Source organism: Enhydra lutris, unplaced genomic scaffold (genome assembly GCF_002288905.1).
Source record: "Enhydra lutris kenyoni isolate GAN:26980312 unplaced genomic scaffold, ASM228890v2 scaffoldscaffold8, whole genome shotgun sequence".
Taxonomy (NCBI): domain Eukaryota; kingdom Metazoa; phylum Chordata; class Mammalia; order Carnivora; family Mustelidae; genus Enhydra; species Enhydra lutris.
The window spans coordinates 9,296,105-9,313,740 of NW_019154092.1; the positions used below are offsets into that span (position 1 = coordinate 9,296,105).

The window sequence follows — 17,636 nt, forward strand, 5'->3', positions numbered from 1 at the left end:
ACAAATTTAAAGGAGAACAGTTGTTGAACACTGAATATAAATGATTGAAATAAGCTATCATATATATTACAATGGCCCCTGGACCTCTTGAAACAATTATTAAAAATCAAGACACTTTTCTCAAAGCAAAACAAAACAAAAAACAAGACTACCCTGATCTTGAAAGTCTTTGCATATGAAAACTGAATCATTTAAAACATTATGTCAAGTGATAAAAGCCAGACACACACAAGGACAAATACTATGTGATTCCACTTCTATGAGGGGCCCCAGAGTTGTCAAAGTCAGAGACAAGAAGTAGAATGGTGGTTACCAGGTTCTGGGTGGAGGAGGGAATGGAGGGGAGGGGAGAGGGTAGTGTCTCATGGGTGCAGAGTTTCAGATTGGTAAGATTTAAAAAAAGTCCTAAAGATGGATGGTGGAGATGGTTGCACAACCATGTGAATGTACTTAGTACCACTGAACCCTTAAAAACCGTTAAAATGGTAAAGTTTATGTTTTTTATACCCATGTTAAAGTGAGACTACCCAGAGCCCCATCCTGTTTAATTAAGAACTCTCCAGAGATCACTGATCTGAAATGGGCTTTTTTAATGCTATTCTAAAGTTATTTTTCTAAATTTTATAATTTATAACAGAGAATTTATCATTTATAATAGAGAATACAACTCCAGTCCAATCTCTTTCACTGTGTCTCATCATGCACTGTTTAACTGGAAACCCAACCCAAGCCTCACCAAGCCGACCAGAGTGAGATAAATGAAGGAGAGACCATCAACTACTGTCCTACATCTGGATGATGGGCAGGCATTTCTCAATGGGACCCTTGAATGAGGTTCCCAGGGACAATGAAGTTGTTTGTATTTTCTGAGTTCGATGACTGGAAACATTCAGAATTGATACAAAAGATGACAACTTAATGACATCCCCTAAAAAAATTGTTACTTTTGATTATAAAGTTATACTTGACCCTAAAGAAAATGTGTGACATAGAAATGATAAAGCAATTACCCCCAATCCTCCCATCCTGAAATAAATATTGTCAGTACTTTAATGGACTTCTTTCAGCTTGCTCTTTTTTTTTTTTTTAATTTTTTATTTATTTGACAGACAGAGATGACAAGTAGGCAGAGAGGCAGGCAGAGAGAGAGGAAGGGAAGCAGGCTCCCCGCTGAGCAGAGAGCCCAATGCGGGGCTCGATCCCAGGACCCCGGGACCATGACCTGAGCCGAAGGCAGAGGCTTAACCCACTGAGCCACCCAGGCGCCCCTCAGCTTGCTTTTTTAATCCATTCAAAAATTATATGAAGGTCTATATCTTCTGCTTCTTATTCGGTATCATTTAGAAGAGACAATAAGAACTTGGCATGAACTTTACTCAGAGTCCAAATTAAGCTAAGAGATGAATTCATACCAAATTGCTCCTGAAAAATTACTTAATAATAATAAAAGAAGTACGTTTCTTGCATACTTTGCTGGGCCAGTTACGAAGCCAAGTTCCCAAAGTCGATTATCTTGTCTCACCTGGTCAATAATCTTATGAGGTAGGTTCTAAACACATTTGCACAGCCTTCAGGATCACCTAAGACTGACCATCTCACTCCATCCAGCAGAGCTCACCTCTGCCCCCGGGCTTGGTTCCTGCTCTTCACTCTGCCCACATGACTCAACCTCCATGTTCTCCTTGTCCTCAGTGGAATCCCCATTTCTGCTCCCAGATCACCTCTGCAGAGAGGCTGGTCCTGTCTCCTGCTTCCATCACCTGCTATGCCTTTATCCTGATGTAGCTTTTCTGTACAACCCTCAGCACATCCCACCATCACAATGTATGTCTCTGCCTATGAGCTCCTGCCTGCCTACCCCGCAGGCTATAACCAGCAAGGGGACAGATCTTACTAGAGCAGCTCCAGCACACACGAAGAGTTCACTGATGAGGAGGCTGGGAAACCAACAGCTTAAGAAGCTGTTCCAGATCAGTAACTACAACGTGACAGAGCCAGCATCTGACCTGGGTGGGACCCACAGCCCCCACAATGGAGAGGCCTTCATGTTCATTTTCAGAAGATCCAGAAAGCAACCCCCTGGGATGAAGACCGTCTCCTCGCTAGGTCCATGTGCTCACGGGAAGTTGACTCCTCAGTAGTCAGAAGAGCAAAACTGGGAGCTGGCTCTCTAACCTGTAAGTCTGGAGCAGGTTTCACTTCTCTGAAATTGAGTCTCCTAAGACACAAAAGAGAGACAATGCCTCCCAGTCTTCCAGGGTCCTCATGAGGATCAAAGACACAGAGCAAAGAAGCAAATGATGTTAACTGCTCAGAGTCGTTTACATGCATGGGATTCCTTTGAGAAAGGAAAATGATCAGAGGGTACTCGACTGCCACTTGCCTGCAATATAGACTTTCTTTTGCTCTTGTTTTTACTTTTTTGAAGGAATAAAGCATCCAAGAAAGCTTAATTTGATGCTATAGTATGCTGAGTCTGAGGGACCGAATTTTGCATGACGTTTTAAGTATTCAGTTCCAGAAAGTCATTAATACATCAGGGAATACGTGATCTTATAGGTTAGAGTCTTTTGGCAATCCAAGAACCATGTTACCAGACTGAGGATGAAAGGTGCTTCAGGGAGGGGTCCTTACTTGGCTCACTCAGTGATGAATCCCAATGTGATGAATAACAATGACTAGCGCATTGCAGGTGTTAAGTAAATATTTGTTGAATGTTGACAGATTCAAAGAATGAATGAGATAATTAGACAACTGTCTGAATATTCCGTGCCAAAGATACTACTCACTAGGTACACATTGAAATTTAAGGAGGAAAAAAATGCCTTTTCAACCCCATAGTCTTCTTCTCTTCCTCACTCACTAAATCTTGCATAAGCCCTGAAGTGGGAATAAATAGGGAAGGCCTCCCTAGCAAGAGGGAAATAGGCCGGAGGAATGCACCCACAGAGGAAACTCCCAATTCCTTTGTCTGTTAACCCATCCTCTTTCCCAAATGTGAAACTGACCCTACATAAATAGATGCGGTCATTTTTTCTATTCTCTGGGCCATCCCGCTCAAAGCGCATATTGCCTCTCCACCCCCCACCTCCCTCCTTCTCCCTGCCTTTCATAGGCACAACCACAGAAATGACTCAGTCCCTAGTCATAGTGTCTCTGTGAAGATCAGAAACATCATAGTTCCCAGTTTGCAACATATAAACTAAGTGTGGAAGGCTCCATGAGCTTTCCCTGGTTACACGCTACACTTCCTGTTAAGTTTTCCTAGCACTGGGAACCAAATTCACTAAATTTGGCCTCTGCTGGAGGTTATGATGTCTTAAGGGGACCACATCAGGTATAAACATATGTTAATGTAATGAGTTATCAAATGATAGCTATGGTTATAAGCTATCTTTACATTTTTACTATTATGAAGAGGTTTACAAAGAGGTTTGTTTATTTATTTATTATTTTTTTAATTTTTGCCTAAGATAAATTTGCATTTTCTTACCCATCAGACATGGAACTTGTTAAATACCCATTTTATAGAACTCGAGTGTGAAGGTACAAACAAAATCCTTTAAGGAAATATAAAAACATATAAAAATATAAAAACAGTTGTCGAACCCTGCAGGTGCTTTTACATGATAAAACACTTATTCAATACTTCTTAATCTACTCTGATAATTACACCACGTACGACAGTACAGAAAGTGAGAGAATACAACAGTGCTAACAAAATAGACCAGGTTATTAAGTGATTACTTAATCAAGGGTGCTTGTGCTCAAAGTAGCAATCCTTATGCTAAAGCTCAAGAAAATTCCCCATTGTTAATGGAGATCAGTTGATAGGAAATGAACCACACACCAATAAAGAGAAACCATGTGGAGCACAGTTTCAAGCTAGTTGCAATAATCTGGAACATAAACGTCAACTTCAAATACAAAAATTTAAACGGCATTTGGTCTTTATTTGCTCTAAATATGTATTTCTAGAGCCAATCTCACAGCCTTAGAGTAGTTATCAAGTCAGCTTATATAAAGCTCCAGACTATATTTAAATTTTTTAAATGTGACTAAAAATAACCTTATACATGAAGATCCAGAGAAACAAACTGTACACACACTCATGCATTGATTTAAAAAAAAAAAAAACCCAGAAAAAGTAAAATTTTAATTAGAGCAAATTTAGAGTAAAAATTTCAGTCTTTCACTTTCATAACTTTAAAAATCATATTGATGGGTTATTCGTTTCTTAGAATCACCAAAGTCCCAGAAGGATGATGGTATTAAACAATAAAGAAAAATCACAAAGCTTTTTCATAGAAAGCAAATTTATGAGAAAGAGGAAGTCCCTAATTATCATGGTTTTTTCTTACTGATTTTAATGGTCTAAAGTTTGGAAAATATATCATCTGAAAGTAAAAGAAAATATGAAATAGTACTTGGGTATTAATAATAACGATTCCAGAAGCAATAACTATGTAAACTGAGTTCAAGGCAACAATCACAGGCTGATGGCAAAATGGTCTAAGACAGGGGTCAGCAAAATTTTTCCATAAAGGACCAGACAGACAGTAAATATCTAGGCTTAGTGAGCCCTACAGTGTGGCTTGAAAACCAATCACAGACGATATTGAACAAATACACAAGATTCCATGCCAGTAAAACTTTGTTGATGGACGCTGAAATTTGAATTTCACGTGTCACAAAATATTATTATTCTTTAGATTTTTCTTTCAACCATTTAAAAATGTAAAAACCATTCTTGGCTTTTGAGCCACCCGCAAAACCAGCAGCAGGCTGGATTGCTTATAGGACATAGGATGCCAACCCTTGGATTAAGGCATCACAGAATCATCCCACACACGACAGAACAAATTCAAATATAATGTGAGAACAAATCCAGCCATATTGTAAGTAAAGGTTTAAAGAAATCAGCCCTTAGGAGGCATTGGTTGTATTTGATTTTGTTACCCATTTACCCTGACTGATTCATAAAACTGATTTCTGTTTTAGCCCGAGATGGCCAGCTTTGAAATTTGTATTTGAAATAAATAAATCCTCTAATGTATGTTAATGCCAAAGGAGGAAGAGGAGAAAAGCCTTGTAACTAAATAGTACTTAAGCAACTCATGGCTGTATTATCTATACATATTGGAAAGTCTGTTTTAAAATCAATACCACAGAATACTATATGCAAAGTTTTTAAGAAGATGTTTCCTTATTTCTCCTTTTTTAAAAGTTCTTCTCTTTTTTAAAATATTTATTTATTTATTTATTTATTTGAGAGAGAGAGAGAGAGAGAGAGAGAGAACATGAGCCTGGGGATGGGGCAGAGGGAGAGAAAGAGAAGCAGACTCCCTGCTGAGTAGAAAGCCTAGACAAGGGGACATGGGGCTGGATCCCAGGGCCCTAGGATCATGACCTGAGCCGAAGGCAGACGCTTAACTGACTAAGCCCCCCAGGCACCCCATTTCCTTATTTCTAACAATGAAATTTCATTGAGAATTTAACTTCTGACTATAGGTGGAAAGGTCAGCTGAGCACCAGTCCATATCCTTAATAACACAGGAGCTGCTGCTCTTAAAACACTGCCAGTCTATGCAACACTTAATAATTAATATAGGATTTAGAATGTTCACTGGTTGTATTTTTTGTAACTCTCTTTCACAAGTACATAAGTTCGTAGAGAGATTCATTTTTTATAAACTTTCACCCCCCCCACAGTAATCAGTATCATGATTAGCATATAGTAGGGCTCAGAGGAATTTTTGAATGGCTAAAGTTTGTTTAATGAATAAGAATGGGAAAAAAATAACATTATTGGCAGTTCTTTGTTATGGGAGAAATTAAGGCTGATGGAACAACTACCAATTTTCAGAAACCTCATCTGGACTGATGCCCGCTGACATCGTCGGAGGAAAGAGGAACTGGACTGCTAGTCTTGCCCCAACTCCCTCCAGACCTGCTGACATCCAACCACCCGCACATCCCCACAGTGACTTGTACCCTATTTGAAGGCCAGGGTTGAGGGCACACCTTTTGTAACTACCAAAAATCAGATGAAACTGAGAAACATGTTGGAAGATACAACATTCGGAGACCTGAAGTTACAAAGGCCTGATATTAATCGCCACCTATTCCATTAGTCAACAGAAGTAGAGTAGATTCAAACAAAATGTTTAAATGCCCCCACTTCATTCTTCCAAAGGCAGAAAAGCCTTCAAAAGCCAGATGCTGCAAAGTTGTTTCCTCTTTGTTCTTTCATTTACCCAACCGACTGTTCCAGGATACAACTGGTCTTTGATCTTTATTACCATTTTTATAATGGCCTCTGCTAGGAAACCATCTTTTCTATATTCCGAACATGGACAATTTTGTGTGAGATGCGATTATGGGAAATCAGAAAGAAAGAAAGGATGAGGTGGTGTTAAAAAATGATACCTCCCCCTCCTTAATAGAGGAAGGTAGGTCATCATGTGACAACAATGGAACCATGAACGCTGAAAATGATACTGCAATATTGGGGCTCCTTTGTAAAAGTCAGTTTTTCTAAGATAATCTTCAACCTAAAGGACCACAGTAATTAAATCTACTACTTAATGTGAAAAATTACAACTTTCTTTTTTTTTTTTTACTTTACCCAGACTAGAAGATAATAAGAAAAGCCTGAGAGCTCTCTCGTGGAGAGCTGTCCCACGACTAAACATGGGCACCCTCCCCACCATCATGGCCACAGCCATCCCCAGCCTTTCTGGACACAGGCTAGATCCCCAAGAGAGAACAGGCAACACCCAAAAGGCCTTTTGGGGTGAGAAGCCTACTTGGGGAAGGACAGCTCTGCATCAGTGAGCTCTGCCATGCTCCCCTTCTTTGTCCCCACTCCCTGGCAAGCATGAAAGCAAAGAGCTGGAATTTGTAAGAACAACGAAAATACCACTGATTCAAGCACAAGTCGTATTCAAAACCACACACACATACAGAAGAATGTCAGCTGAGGGGAAATAACTAAAAGCTAGAAACGTCTGAAGTCCAGCAAAGCTACAGTGCCAAGGAGCTCAGTTTTCCTTCTTCGAAGTCCTAAGGAGATAAATGTGGGAAGGAGAGGGAGAGAACATGGGGGGCATGATAACTGTTAAAGCTTAGTGAAGAATGACATTGAACTCTACCTCCTACTTAAAAGCTACCTTTACAAGATGACTTGCTAAATGCAATTATTGCTACATTCGTGTGCATTAACAAAGAACAAAAAAGTTACAAAAAAGTGCAAAAAATGTGTCTTATTTAAAAACTAAATCAGAATAATGTTTTGCTGTTTGAATCCTGTCTAGGGCACAATGTCACCCGTTTGTAACATGAATTAGCAAATCTAAACTCTTAGAGTGCTGTCCAACACCACCACCTGCAAAGGGTGTCCATTAAAATGACCTGACCAAGTTCCAATGTGATTAATGCTCAATTGTCACCACCTTCCCACTCTTCCTTCAAAATAAGTAGAATTCTTGCTGGTGTTCAATGGAACGAACATCTTTCACTCATCAGAGAATTTATTAAGGACTTCTACAGAAAAAGAAGTATCCACATGCATGCATCGCCATTTTCTCTTTGGTGCCAAGTGGACCCCGGAGGCTGACAAGGTTAAAGTTATTCTCCAAGGTCTCCCATTTGTAATGGAGGCTTTGTTATTTGGATTCCCCAGCTAGAGTTCCACCTACTAGACACATTTGCCAGAAGAGACATCCATCTATTTCCCATATCTGCTGCTTGGGAAAGGATCAACTGGGGAATGCCCATTAATCTAGCTCAGGTGTGCCCAAAGATAAAGGAAATACACTTTAATTAGACTTTAAAGGAAGAGATACAAGGGTGAACTCTTTGTACTTTGTAACCAGTCCCTTAATTGTGCTATTCCCACTAGTTAACCACCTTGGGCTGTCACACTCAAAGACCAACACCCTCATTCATTCAGCCAATGCCCAATAAATATTTACTGTGATTCAGACTCTAGGGAAGCTTTGATTTTAGAAAGAAACTTTAAAACTACAAGCAAACCTGATGGCATCCATGGATCAGAAGTTGGTTTGGTCAAGGTGTTCACCTGCTCCCAGTTGAAGTCATCATCTTCAGCCTGACTATATCCACAGGTGCTATATGGCTCATCAAAAAGGCAACCACCTAAAATGCAAAAGAATGAAAAGTAATGTAAGCAAAGAACAGACCTCTGGAAGAAGCTACGATGATTGCTGGTAACTGTAAACCTACTTGATACCACGTTGAATTTGATTTGACCTTTGTGTCCAGGTACCATGGATCTTGACCCTACTGTACCCTAAATGCTAAGTGCTAACCAAGCTGAGTCTTAACCATGCCTTGCCATACTGTTATGCTACACTGCTCCTCCAAAGAATCCGATGTGTGTATAATCCAAATGAAAGTAGACCTAAGCAAATTTATAATTCATATTTTCCAGATTTGCAGGAATTTGGAATAACTGATCTTATGTTCAAAACTTTAATGGGATTACCCTAGGTATTCAACATGTTTTCAATAGAAAAACACAATAATGTGTCCAAAAAATTAAAGGAGAAATGCTTTCACCATAACACTGGCGCAATGTCAGGGAGAAAAATGCAGTAGAGACCATGAACATAGCTTGCAAAATATTTTTCTAAGAATTATTCTTAATCTAAGATAAAATCAACTTTCACTTTAATACTTTGAAGATTTGAGTCTTGATATTAAGAGATTATAAATTTGTGTATAGCCCACACAATTTTTAAAGGCAAGAATAAATTCAAAGCTAACCATGCAAACATCTGCTTAATTCTGGTGCTAGAAATGAAGCTACTTAAAGAAACAAAGAATAAAAGAAGATGCAGTTTCACAAAACAATTCAGCTGTTTCAGCATCCTGGGGCACATTGACGATTTTAAGTCCTACCCACATCCTCTTAAATATCTCTTATTACTTTGAGTTATTACAGTATTAAATCTTTTCACCAATATTTCACATTGTGAAAGGGAGTGATTATACTGATCATATTATTATTAAAATTCTGATATGCATTATATAATGTTATTACTTATGTTAATTAAAACTATTAATTATAATTACTTTCCAATGATGACAATCAAGGGTTCTGGTCAAGAAAATCCAAAAATAAGAATATTATTGCACTGTGTCTATAGTGTATGCACAGGCAGCAAGAAAAAAAATAAAATAGCAATTGTACAAACTCAGAGGTAGAGACAAGTGTTAGAGGTCACCTGGACCAGCTTCCATCCCAATGCTTACATAAAATCTACAATCTTCGAGACAGCTAGACAGCTTTGAAAAGGTGAGGCGTTCTGAAAATTTAGGAATGCATCCCTGCCTTGTAGACAATTCCCCCCTTTAAAAAGGCCCAAACTCTGCTTCTTCAAATGTATATGCATTTATCTTAGCTCTACCTGTGAACAAATGAACACAGGGCTATACATGGATCCTTACTAAACCCCATTTCATTGTTTTCCATGCATTACACTAGCCTGTTGAGAGCTTCTGGAATCCAGATTTTATCATTTGGGTGTTAGTCACCCTACCTAGACTTAGGGTTATCTGACAGTTTGATGAGCACACATTCTCCGTCTGCCTCCGAATCGCTGATTTAAAAAAAATTTTAAATAGGGCAGAGTCAAGGGACCTCAGACCAGTTTAGAAGGTCTCTCCCAGCTTCCTAGCTCTGTCTCAGTTGTTAGCTCCAGGCGTGATGGTGAAATTAGTGACCCTGGACACCATCTTCTGTAACACTTTAACAGAACTGATCAATTAAACATTCCACTGAGAGCAGAAACTCATTACAAAGATATAGCACTAACTCAATATTTCACCTTGACAACAACTGGTAATTTATACTTCCCTCCTACTCAGCTTCAACAAGTTCAGAAACAAAGTAGATTTGTTTAAGAGCACATAAGACTAACAACTTTCCAATTTGGGGTGAGGAATGTTAGAAGACTATGCAAACATCAATGGGAACTATTTCCCGTTGGTTGCAAACCCTAATTCTGACATAGAAGATAGTATCAGTACAGGAGGAATGGGCTCAAACAGCAGTAGCACTAATAATATTCAGACAGAAAGAAACCACCATGAATTTTGAGAGAAAATTGCCCCCCTCCCCACTGGAAACCTAGATAGCACTTTGATGAAAGTCTTGCAGAGCAATCTTAAACAGTGAAAAATCACTATAGGCAACCACAGAACAACTCAATGCTGGTTAAATAAGATCTGGTTTACAAAACAACCACTGGCACTGAAGATATAACCAAACATAAAGGCAAAAGCAGGAATGGCTGACAGCAAACCCCAAAGGCTAACACAATGCTGGTGCCAAGATATAATTTCCCATTACATAAAGCTATTTTTATCACTTGAAAGGACACATAAAATGTATGACACGGTTCTTTCTGGACCCATGTAGGATTATCAAACCACTGGAAAATGGGATAGACTATGAATTTCCTATTGCTGAAAGATATACCCCCCTGCACACCAATTTTCCGAGCCACCACTGGCCTTCATCCAACAGACGTGAGACCCTAAAAATAGCAAAGTTGGTTTATTGAGCTAAAATGAGATGAAATTAATGTGTTTACATCTGAATTAAAATAACCAATTAAAGGGAGAATGATTAAACTTTGGTTTTCAAGGCAGCTTTGTGCAGTGGTGAAGTGGACAGGGTCCAACATTTGGCACATCCCTAGTCTTCCACAGCTAGTTTTGTGACTGTAGACAGATTGCTTTGGTTCTCTGAGTCCCAGTTTCTCCAGCTATAAAATGGAGATAAACCATTCCTCACGTAGTATTTCTGACAATTCAATTAGATAGCAAATGTAAAGTTAGTGTATCACAGTGTGTTAGCCATGTTCAACCAGTATCAGTTATTATTAGTTCTGAAATCCTTCTTACAACAATTACCCTCCTGGGTTCATTTCATTGCAAATAACTGGGATACATAATTGGAAAATTTAAAAATGTGTGTCACAAGAAGGTGAAGCATCGTGAGCACTGACACTGGGACACTCCTGTAGGTTCCTCTATGGAGCCATGTAGGAGCAAAGAACAGAGGGCTGTGAGGCTTCTTAAGTAAATATTGTGGGGTCAATGAAGAAAGTGACAAGGAAGCCTAGTCCCCTAAAACGCAGTAAAATGAAGCACTTCCAAAAATAAACCTCCTTGATTTTCAGAATAACACAGCTTTTGTACAGGAACATACGGCGACGTGGTCAGCAATACACTTGGCCAAGGTTTCTCCCAAATTGTCTTAGTTGGACTGCTGCCCCACAGCTCATGGCTGGACTATATTCCTCCATCAAATCAAATTAAATGATGTCTCTTCTGTGGAGGGGAATCGGTATTAAACCAAGAGTCACGCACAAGATGGAGGAGAGGTGAAGCCAGCTAGGTGGGATGGGCAGTCTTCGCCATCCACATTCCTTCTCTTCCTCCTGTTTCCCCTCGCTGCCGCCTCCTCCCCTCCCCCCCCACACACATACAGTTACACACTAACACATGTGTGCTTGTGCCTTCATCAGACGTTGGGAAAGACTTTTCTGTAGTGAATTTGAATACCCCACACAAATGTGCTGGGTGAAGAGTGAGGAATTGTGCCAAAATAGTATGTCCCCGGATGTCAAATATTCAGGTAATAGACAATAGTGATGATTTCTATACAAGACTGATGACAGCATGGCTTGCTCCCAGATAGGCAGTGCAACACCATGACATAAACACTAAATTAACAGAAGCAAAGGAAAATAAAAGTGCAAAAGCCAGGGAAGTAAAGCAAAGGAAAAAGGAATAGAAGATTACACCAGCAATACGCCTAGGACTCCACCACCACTGCCAGGTAATTAAAAAACTGTCACTAGCCTCATTTACTGGCAGTTAGCCACAGAGTTCTCACTGATTACACAGTTCACAGTATCTATGAGACTATGATGTTAGTACCAAAACTAATAACAGGGGCTGAGTGTGATAAGGGCTTGATGGCTAAGGGCTCCTTTAAATCCTCATTCCCAACCTATAAGGTAGAGACTATGATCCTCATGTCACATATACAGAAACTGAGCCACAGGAAGTTGGTTATACAGCTCATACAGGTCTCAAAGCTGGAAGGTCGTGAAGCAGAGATTTGAACCCAGGCATCTCGTCTCGAGAGCCCACATTCTTAACACTCTGTGATGGTGTCTCCCAAGCCGAAAACTCAAAAGAAACTTGAGCACACCTCATCCGAAATCCAGAGAGAACTGTCCTCCCTGGTAAGAAGCAAACAACGTAAATTAACGAAGACTTCTCAAAAACATCTACCAGAATAAAATGGGTCTTAGGGTCGATTTAGTAACACGTTAGGAGAGCGTGTCCCCAGACTTTCATTCAGTAAACTTGATTTTTTGGAGTTCAGTGCATTCTAGGATTAAAGTTATAATATCCTTTAAAATGGTCTTTATGATTATTCTTTCTCTTGACAAAGTCTTAATGGGTTACCATGAGTTTGTGTACTTACTTCCCAACTGAAAATTGCAACTAGTCTGTGCTATGACTCATGTATAGAGCCATGTACTTAAGAAAACAGATGAAATGGCTGTTGGATATTCTCTCTCCTTCTCCCCCAGCCCCTCCCTCTCATTCTCTCTCTCCCTCTTTCTAAAATAAATAAATAAATCTTTAAAAAGAAATCAGATGAAATGGCATCAGGCCTGATTTTTTTTCTCACAAAAATTGCAGAGTTTAAAAAAAAAAAAAAAAACAGGTGCATGAAAGCCTATAGATAGGGTAGGAATTCTGCCGAAAAAAATAACTTTTTTTTTTATAACTTTATAACTCTATCTTAGTCATCTTGGTACTCTCTAGAACTGGTATATTGTAGGCACTCAATAAATGCTTTTTAGAAAAATGGGTAATGAATTCCCCAAGATTCTATGCAGAATTTGGCTACAACAATTTTGGCTGGAATTTTTTTAAAAGAAGTATAATGTGGAGGTGCCTGGGTGGCTCAGTCAGTTAAGCGTCTGCCTCCAGCTCAGGTCATGATCCTGGGGTCCTAAGATCAAGCCCTGCATCAGGCTCCCTACTCATCTGCTTCTCCCTCTCCCTCCCCCCACTTGTGCACTCTCTCTCTCTCTCTCTCAAATAAAAATCTTTAATAAAAAAAGTTTAATGGGGGTGCCTGGGTGGCTCAGTGGGTTAAAGCCTCTGCCTTCAGCTCAGGTCATGATTCCAGGGTTCTGGTATCGAGCCCCGCAACGGGCTCTCTGCTCAGTGGGAAGCCTCCTTCCTCCTCTCTCTCTGCTTGCCTCTCTGCCTACTTGTGATCTCTGTCTGGCAAATAAATAAATAAAATCTTTAAAAAAAAAAAAGTTTAAATATCCACTTGAACAATGAAAGCAATCTCAATATAGCCCCACAAAACATACAGCCCTGTCCTTGTGTATTTCAACAAGAATAAGCTACAAATGTGACAAAATCAGTGAATGTGTTCATTTTCTATTATGGTTGAAAACTAAGCTGGTTAAATGTTAATTAGGTCTCCACAAATTATGGCTTTTGCTTTAGAAAAGTTGAACGCTTTTTTTTTTGGCAATAATTAGATAGCAAGGCTAGTTGTCTATAAAGGTCATTCTTGATTTATGAAAATAAAATACTGTCATCTGCACATTGAAGAGAATTTATCTTTCTCCTTTCTCTGGCATAGCAGAGAATTATTCAGTAGAACCAAGAATAGTATTATATCATTAAGAGAGAAGCTATAAAGGAGAGGATGGTATACTTTTTCCCCAAGGAAACCTTATAGGATCCTTCATATGATTATTCTATGTCATAATGAAGCATCAGGCCTGGAGAGCAAACAATGGAAAACAAACTGCAAGGGTTAGAGCAGTATTTTATTTTATTTACTTTTATCATTTTATTACTGAAGTATAATTAACATTAAGTATTATATTAGTTTCAGGTGTACAATATAATGATTCAACAATTCTATACATTGTGACCCATGAGGGTCATGACATGCTGACCCAGCACATGTACATGTACATTTTATAAACAAAATTCATCTCTCCTGAGATACAATGATATTGTTAATCTCTGTTCTATTTGGTTTTGGAAAATCCTACCCACTAAACTGACTTCAGGACCCTTCAAATGTTGCTACCTGAGGTCTTTAAGGTTTGGGAATGAGAACCATTACCTGGGACTGTTTATATGTCTTGAAGTTACTAATCAACACTAGTATGTGAGAACCTTATTAGGGCAGGCAGAGGACAACCTGTGATCTAGAAAGTTCTCTGGTATTAACAGCTACCTCTCTGTGGACATCTGCCGTGTGCTGGCCAAATTCTGCTGAAGGCAACATACAGGCATTATTTCACTTACTCTTCACAACCAGTATGAGACTTTCCTCTCAATTCAAAGAAACTGTTACATAACAAAACCATGCATATGGTTTTTTTTTTTTTTAAGATTTTATTTGTTTATTTGACAGAGAGAGATCATAAGTAGGTAGAGAGGCAGGCAGAGAGAGAGAGAGAGGGGAGCAGGCTCCCTGCTGAGCAGAGAGCCCGATGTGGGACTCGATCCCAGGACCCTGAGATCATGACCTGAGCCGAAGGCAGAGGCCTAAACCACTGAGCCACCCAGGCGCCCAACCATGCATATGTTTACATGTATTATTTGATCTTAAAAACCCTAAAGGCAAGCACTGATATCCTTTATGACAGCTCTCAATGCATTACCTCTCAGCTCTAAATTCCCTTTTCCTTGCTTGCTCTGCAGAACTGTATCCAAGTCCTCTAATTATGTTTCCTGTCCCAGGGGGCAAGACAGTAAGCTTTAACAGTAGAGGGTTCTGGAGAAGCGCTGTGGGAGGGAGGGGTAGTCTCGAAGGGCTCCCTGGAAGGCTCCTCAGCCCACAGGGTTTCTCCAGACCCACAATGCAGGAGGCTTCCCAGTGCCCAGCTTGACAGGGGCATGGTAGTGGGCAGCACCCCAGAGAGAGTGGCTTACACCAGGACCCCCTGAGCAATTTTGTAGTGGAGTGCCCGTCAGAGACAAGCCTCCCATGAACAGCTTCCCCTGCTACACTAGAAGACACATTTCCTCAGAGTTCCATCGTGTGGTCCCACAGTGACTTGCCTGCCATCCACTGAGCCCTGGATCTCAGCTCTAGACCGATCTCCTCCATGGACCCTTTCTTCTCTGGAGCAGTGCCGGCTTCTCCTGTTTGCTATTCCTTTGTTCTTAGAGCTCTCTTTACTCTGTGCTAGCCAACCTCATGAGAGGAGAGAAGGTCAGAGGGAGAAGCTGACTCCCCATGGAGCTGGGAGCCGATGCAGGACTCGATCTCAGGACTCTCGGATCATGAGCCAAAGGCAATTGCCTAACCAACTAAGCCACCCAGGCGCCCTAATTATTCTTTAAATGAAACTCTCCCTGTTCTAATTACTGTGTGATTTCTGTCTTCTGACTAGAAATTCATCAGCACACCCCTGTTTTTACAAATGGGAGTGTGGAATGGTCAAATATCTTGCCCAAAGCCACAGGGAGTTAAAGGTAGAGCTAGAAGTTCACCCAAGGTCTGAGTGCAAAGTTCATACTCTTTCCAGTCTGCATATTTTTACCCTGAATGTACCTCTATAAAGTAAACAACCATGTGTAATATTTATATAATGACTGTTGCCTGAATTGCTTTGCAAATAAGCTCTTCAAAGTGCTGTTTCTAAGAAGCCAGTGGCAGACGATCAAATGTTAATTTCATAAACTGACTTATAAGATACATATACATTTTGAATTGCTCTGCCTTTAACAGGTTAAATTGACATACACTCTAGCAATGAAGTTTGTCTTGTTATAATTACAGTCCATTTAAAGTTATTTTGTGAAAAGACGGGGATATTCCTTGAGGAGATTTCTGGAACATTTTTCTCATTTGTTCTAAATACAGAATGACCCCATTTAAGGCAGCCTTTACTAAATGCATAAAGTATTAAATAGGTCTCTCTACAGAGAGGGCAAATCAAAAATGAATGCTCAAGTACCCCACAAAAAAATTAATGTTCTATGTTCTATTATCCTAAAATGTGTGTAACCTCAGGTCTTTTCCACTTATTTCAAATTAAAACTGTCAGATAAATGGCTATAAATTAATACATTTCAAACTATAAGCAGAAAGTGAGCTATAATATACACAATTGTTTTAAGCATTAAAAAAAACCTACACCAACATAGCAAAGCCACTGCTTTCTTCTTATAAATCAATCCCAGTGACATCTACGTTTAATTGCCTGCCAAACAATGCAAGTATATAAAGCCTCTTAAACTTTGAGTGCCCCGGTGATGGTGAGTGAATCAGACACTAAGCATTATAGAAATGCTCTTCTACATAATTTAATCTAGCAAGCGGTTTTTACACATTGCACAGGCATTTAAATGGCTAATGCTATGCTCTATTGTAAAACGTGCTATTTGCCGATGGATATATTTTATATTAAGTCAAAGGAAATGAGTGGTCTTGTTCTTAAAGTTTCTATGGCTTATTATACTTACTGCATATTTCATTTTTTAAAAGATTTTATTTATTTATTTGACAGAGAGAAAGAGAGATCGCAAGTAGGCAGAGAAGCAGGCAGAGAGAGAGGGGGAAATCAGGCTCCCTGCTGAGCAGAGAGCCTGATGTGGGGCTTGATCCCAGGACCCTGGGATCATGACCTGAGCTGAAGGCAGAGGCTTAAGCCACTGAGTCACCCAGGAGGCCCTGCATATTTCATTTTGTATCGATCTATTGATTCCTAATTTTTTTTTAAAGGCCTGATTACAACAAACAACCACACATTTTTATTGACCTTAAAATCTTTTTTTTTTCCAGTGGGTAACAGTGTCATTTCTATTTGCAAATACAGATGCATCCAAATCATAACGGACATGCCCCAGTTTTCCACTGACAAATAAATACCTTATAGAATTGCTAAAGGATTCATTAAGCCACTCATACAAACTCTCTGTAAATTTGAGTCTTCCTGAATCTAACACTGGTCCTCTTACTGTCCACACCAATATTGAAAATGACAGTGTGAAAAACAGTTGTCTGCCTCGATCACAGCAACAGGAATAAAAAAGGAAAACAAAATGATAGACTATCTCCAAGAACTGTCTAGAGGGGAAGACGGTCGCATCTAGATAAGCATTTATCACTTCATCTTCGGAGCTGCCTGTGTCCTGGCTTCCACCATGGAGCAGTGGTTCTCAGAGCGGATTCTTGGACCAGCAAGCATCACCTGGGAATCTTGCTGGACATGCAAATTCCTGGGCCCCACCCCCAACCTCCTATATGAGAAACTCAGGGGTGGGGTCTTGTGTTTAAACAAGCCAGACCTCCAGGAAACTCTCATGCCTACTAAGTTATGATAACCACTGTTCCAGACCGACCTATTTAACCAGACTCTTCTGGGAGCAGCCCTGGGAATCGGTGCCTTTAAAAAAAAAAAAAAAAAAAAAAATCCCAGAATAATCTAATCATTGACCCAATTTTGGAAAAGTGCTCCAGATCAGTGGCTTCAAACATTTTTAAGAAGTTATGATCAGTTTTTGAAAAAGGCACAACCATCCTATGTTTA

General features: G+C 39.7%; 1 protein-coding gene across 2 annotated transcripts in view; it reads right to left on the reverse strand.

Annotated features, from left to right (window-relative positions):
* LOC111142547 (protein tyrosine phosphatase, receptor type M) overlaps positions 1-17,636 on the reverse strand; it is a 769,091-nt gene that overhangs the window by 565,778 nt on the left and 185,677 nt on the right. For both annotated transcript variants that reach the window (XM_022495809.1, XM_022495810.1), the window contains exon 2: positions 8,038-8,160. In XM_022495809.1, coding sequence (XP_022351517.1) covers positions 8,038-8,160 — 123 coding nt within the window. The remainder of the gene's footprint in view (positions 1-8,037; positions 8,161-17,636) is intronic.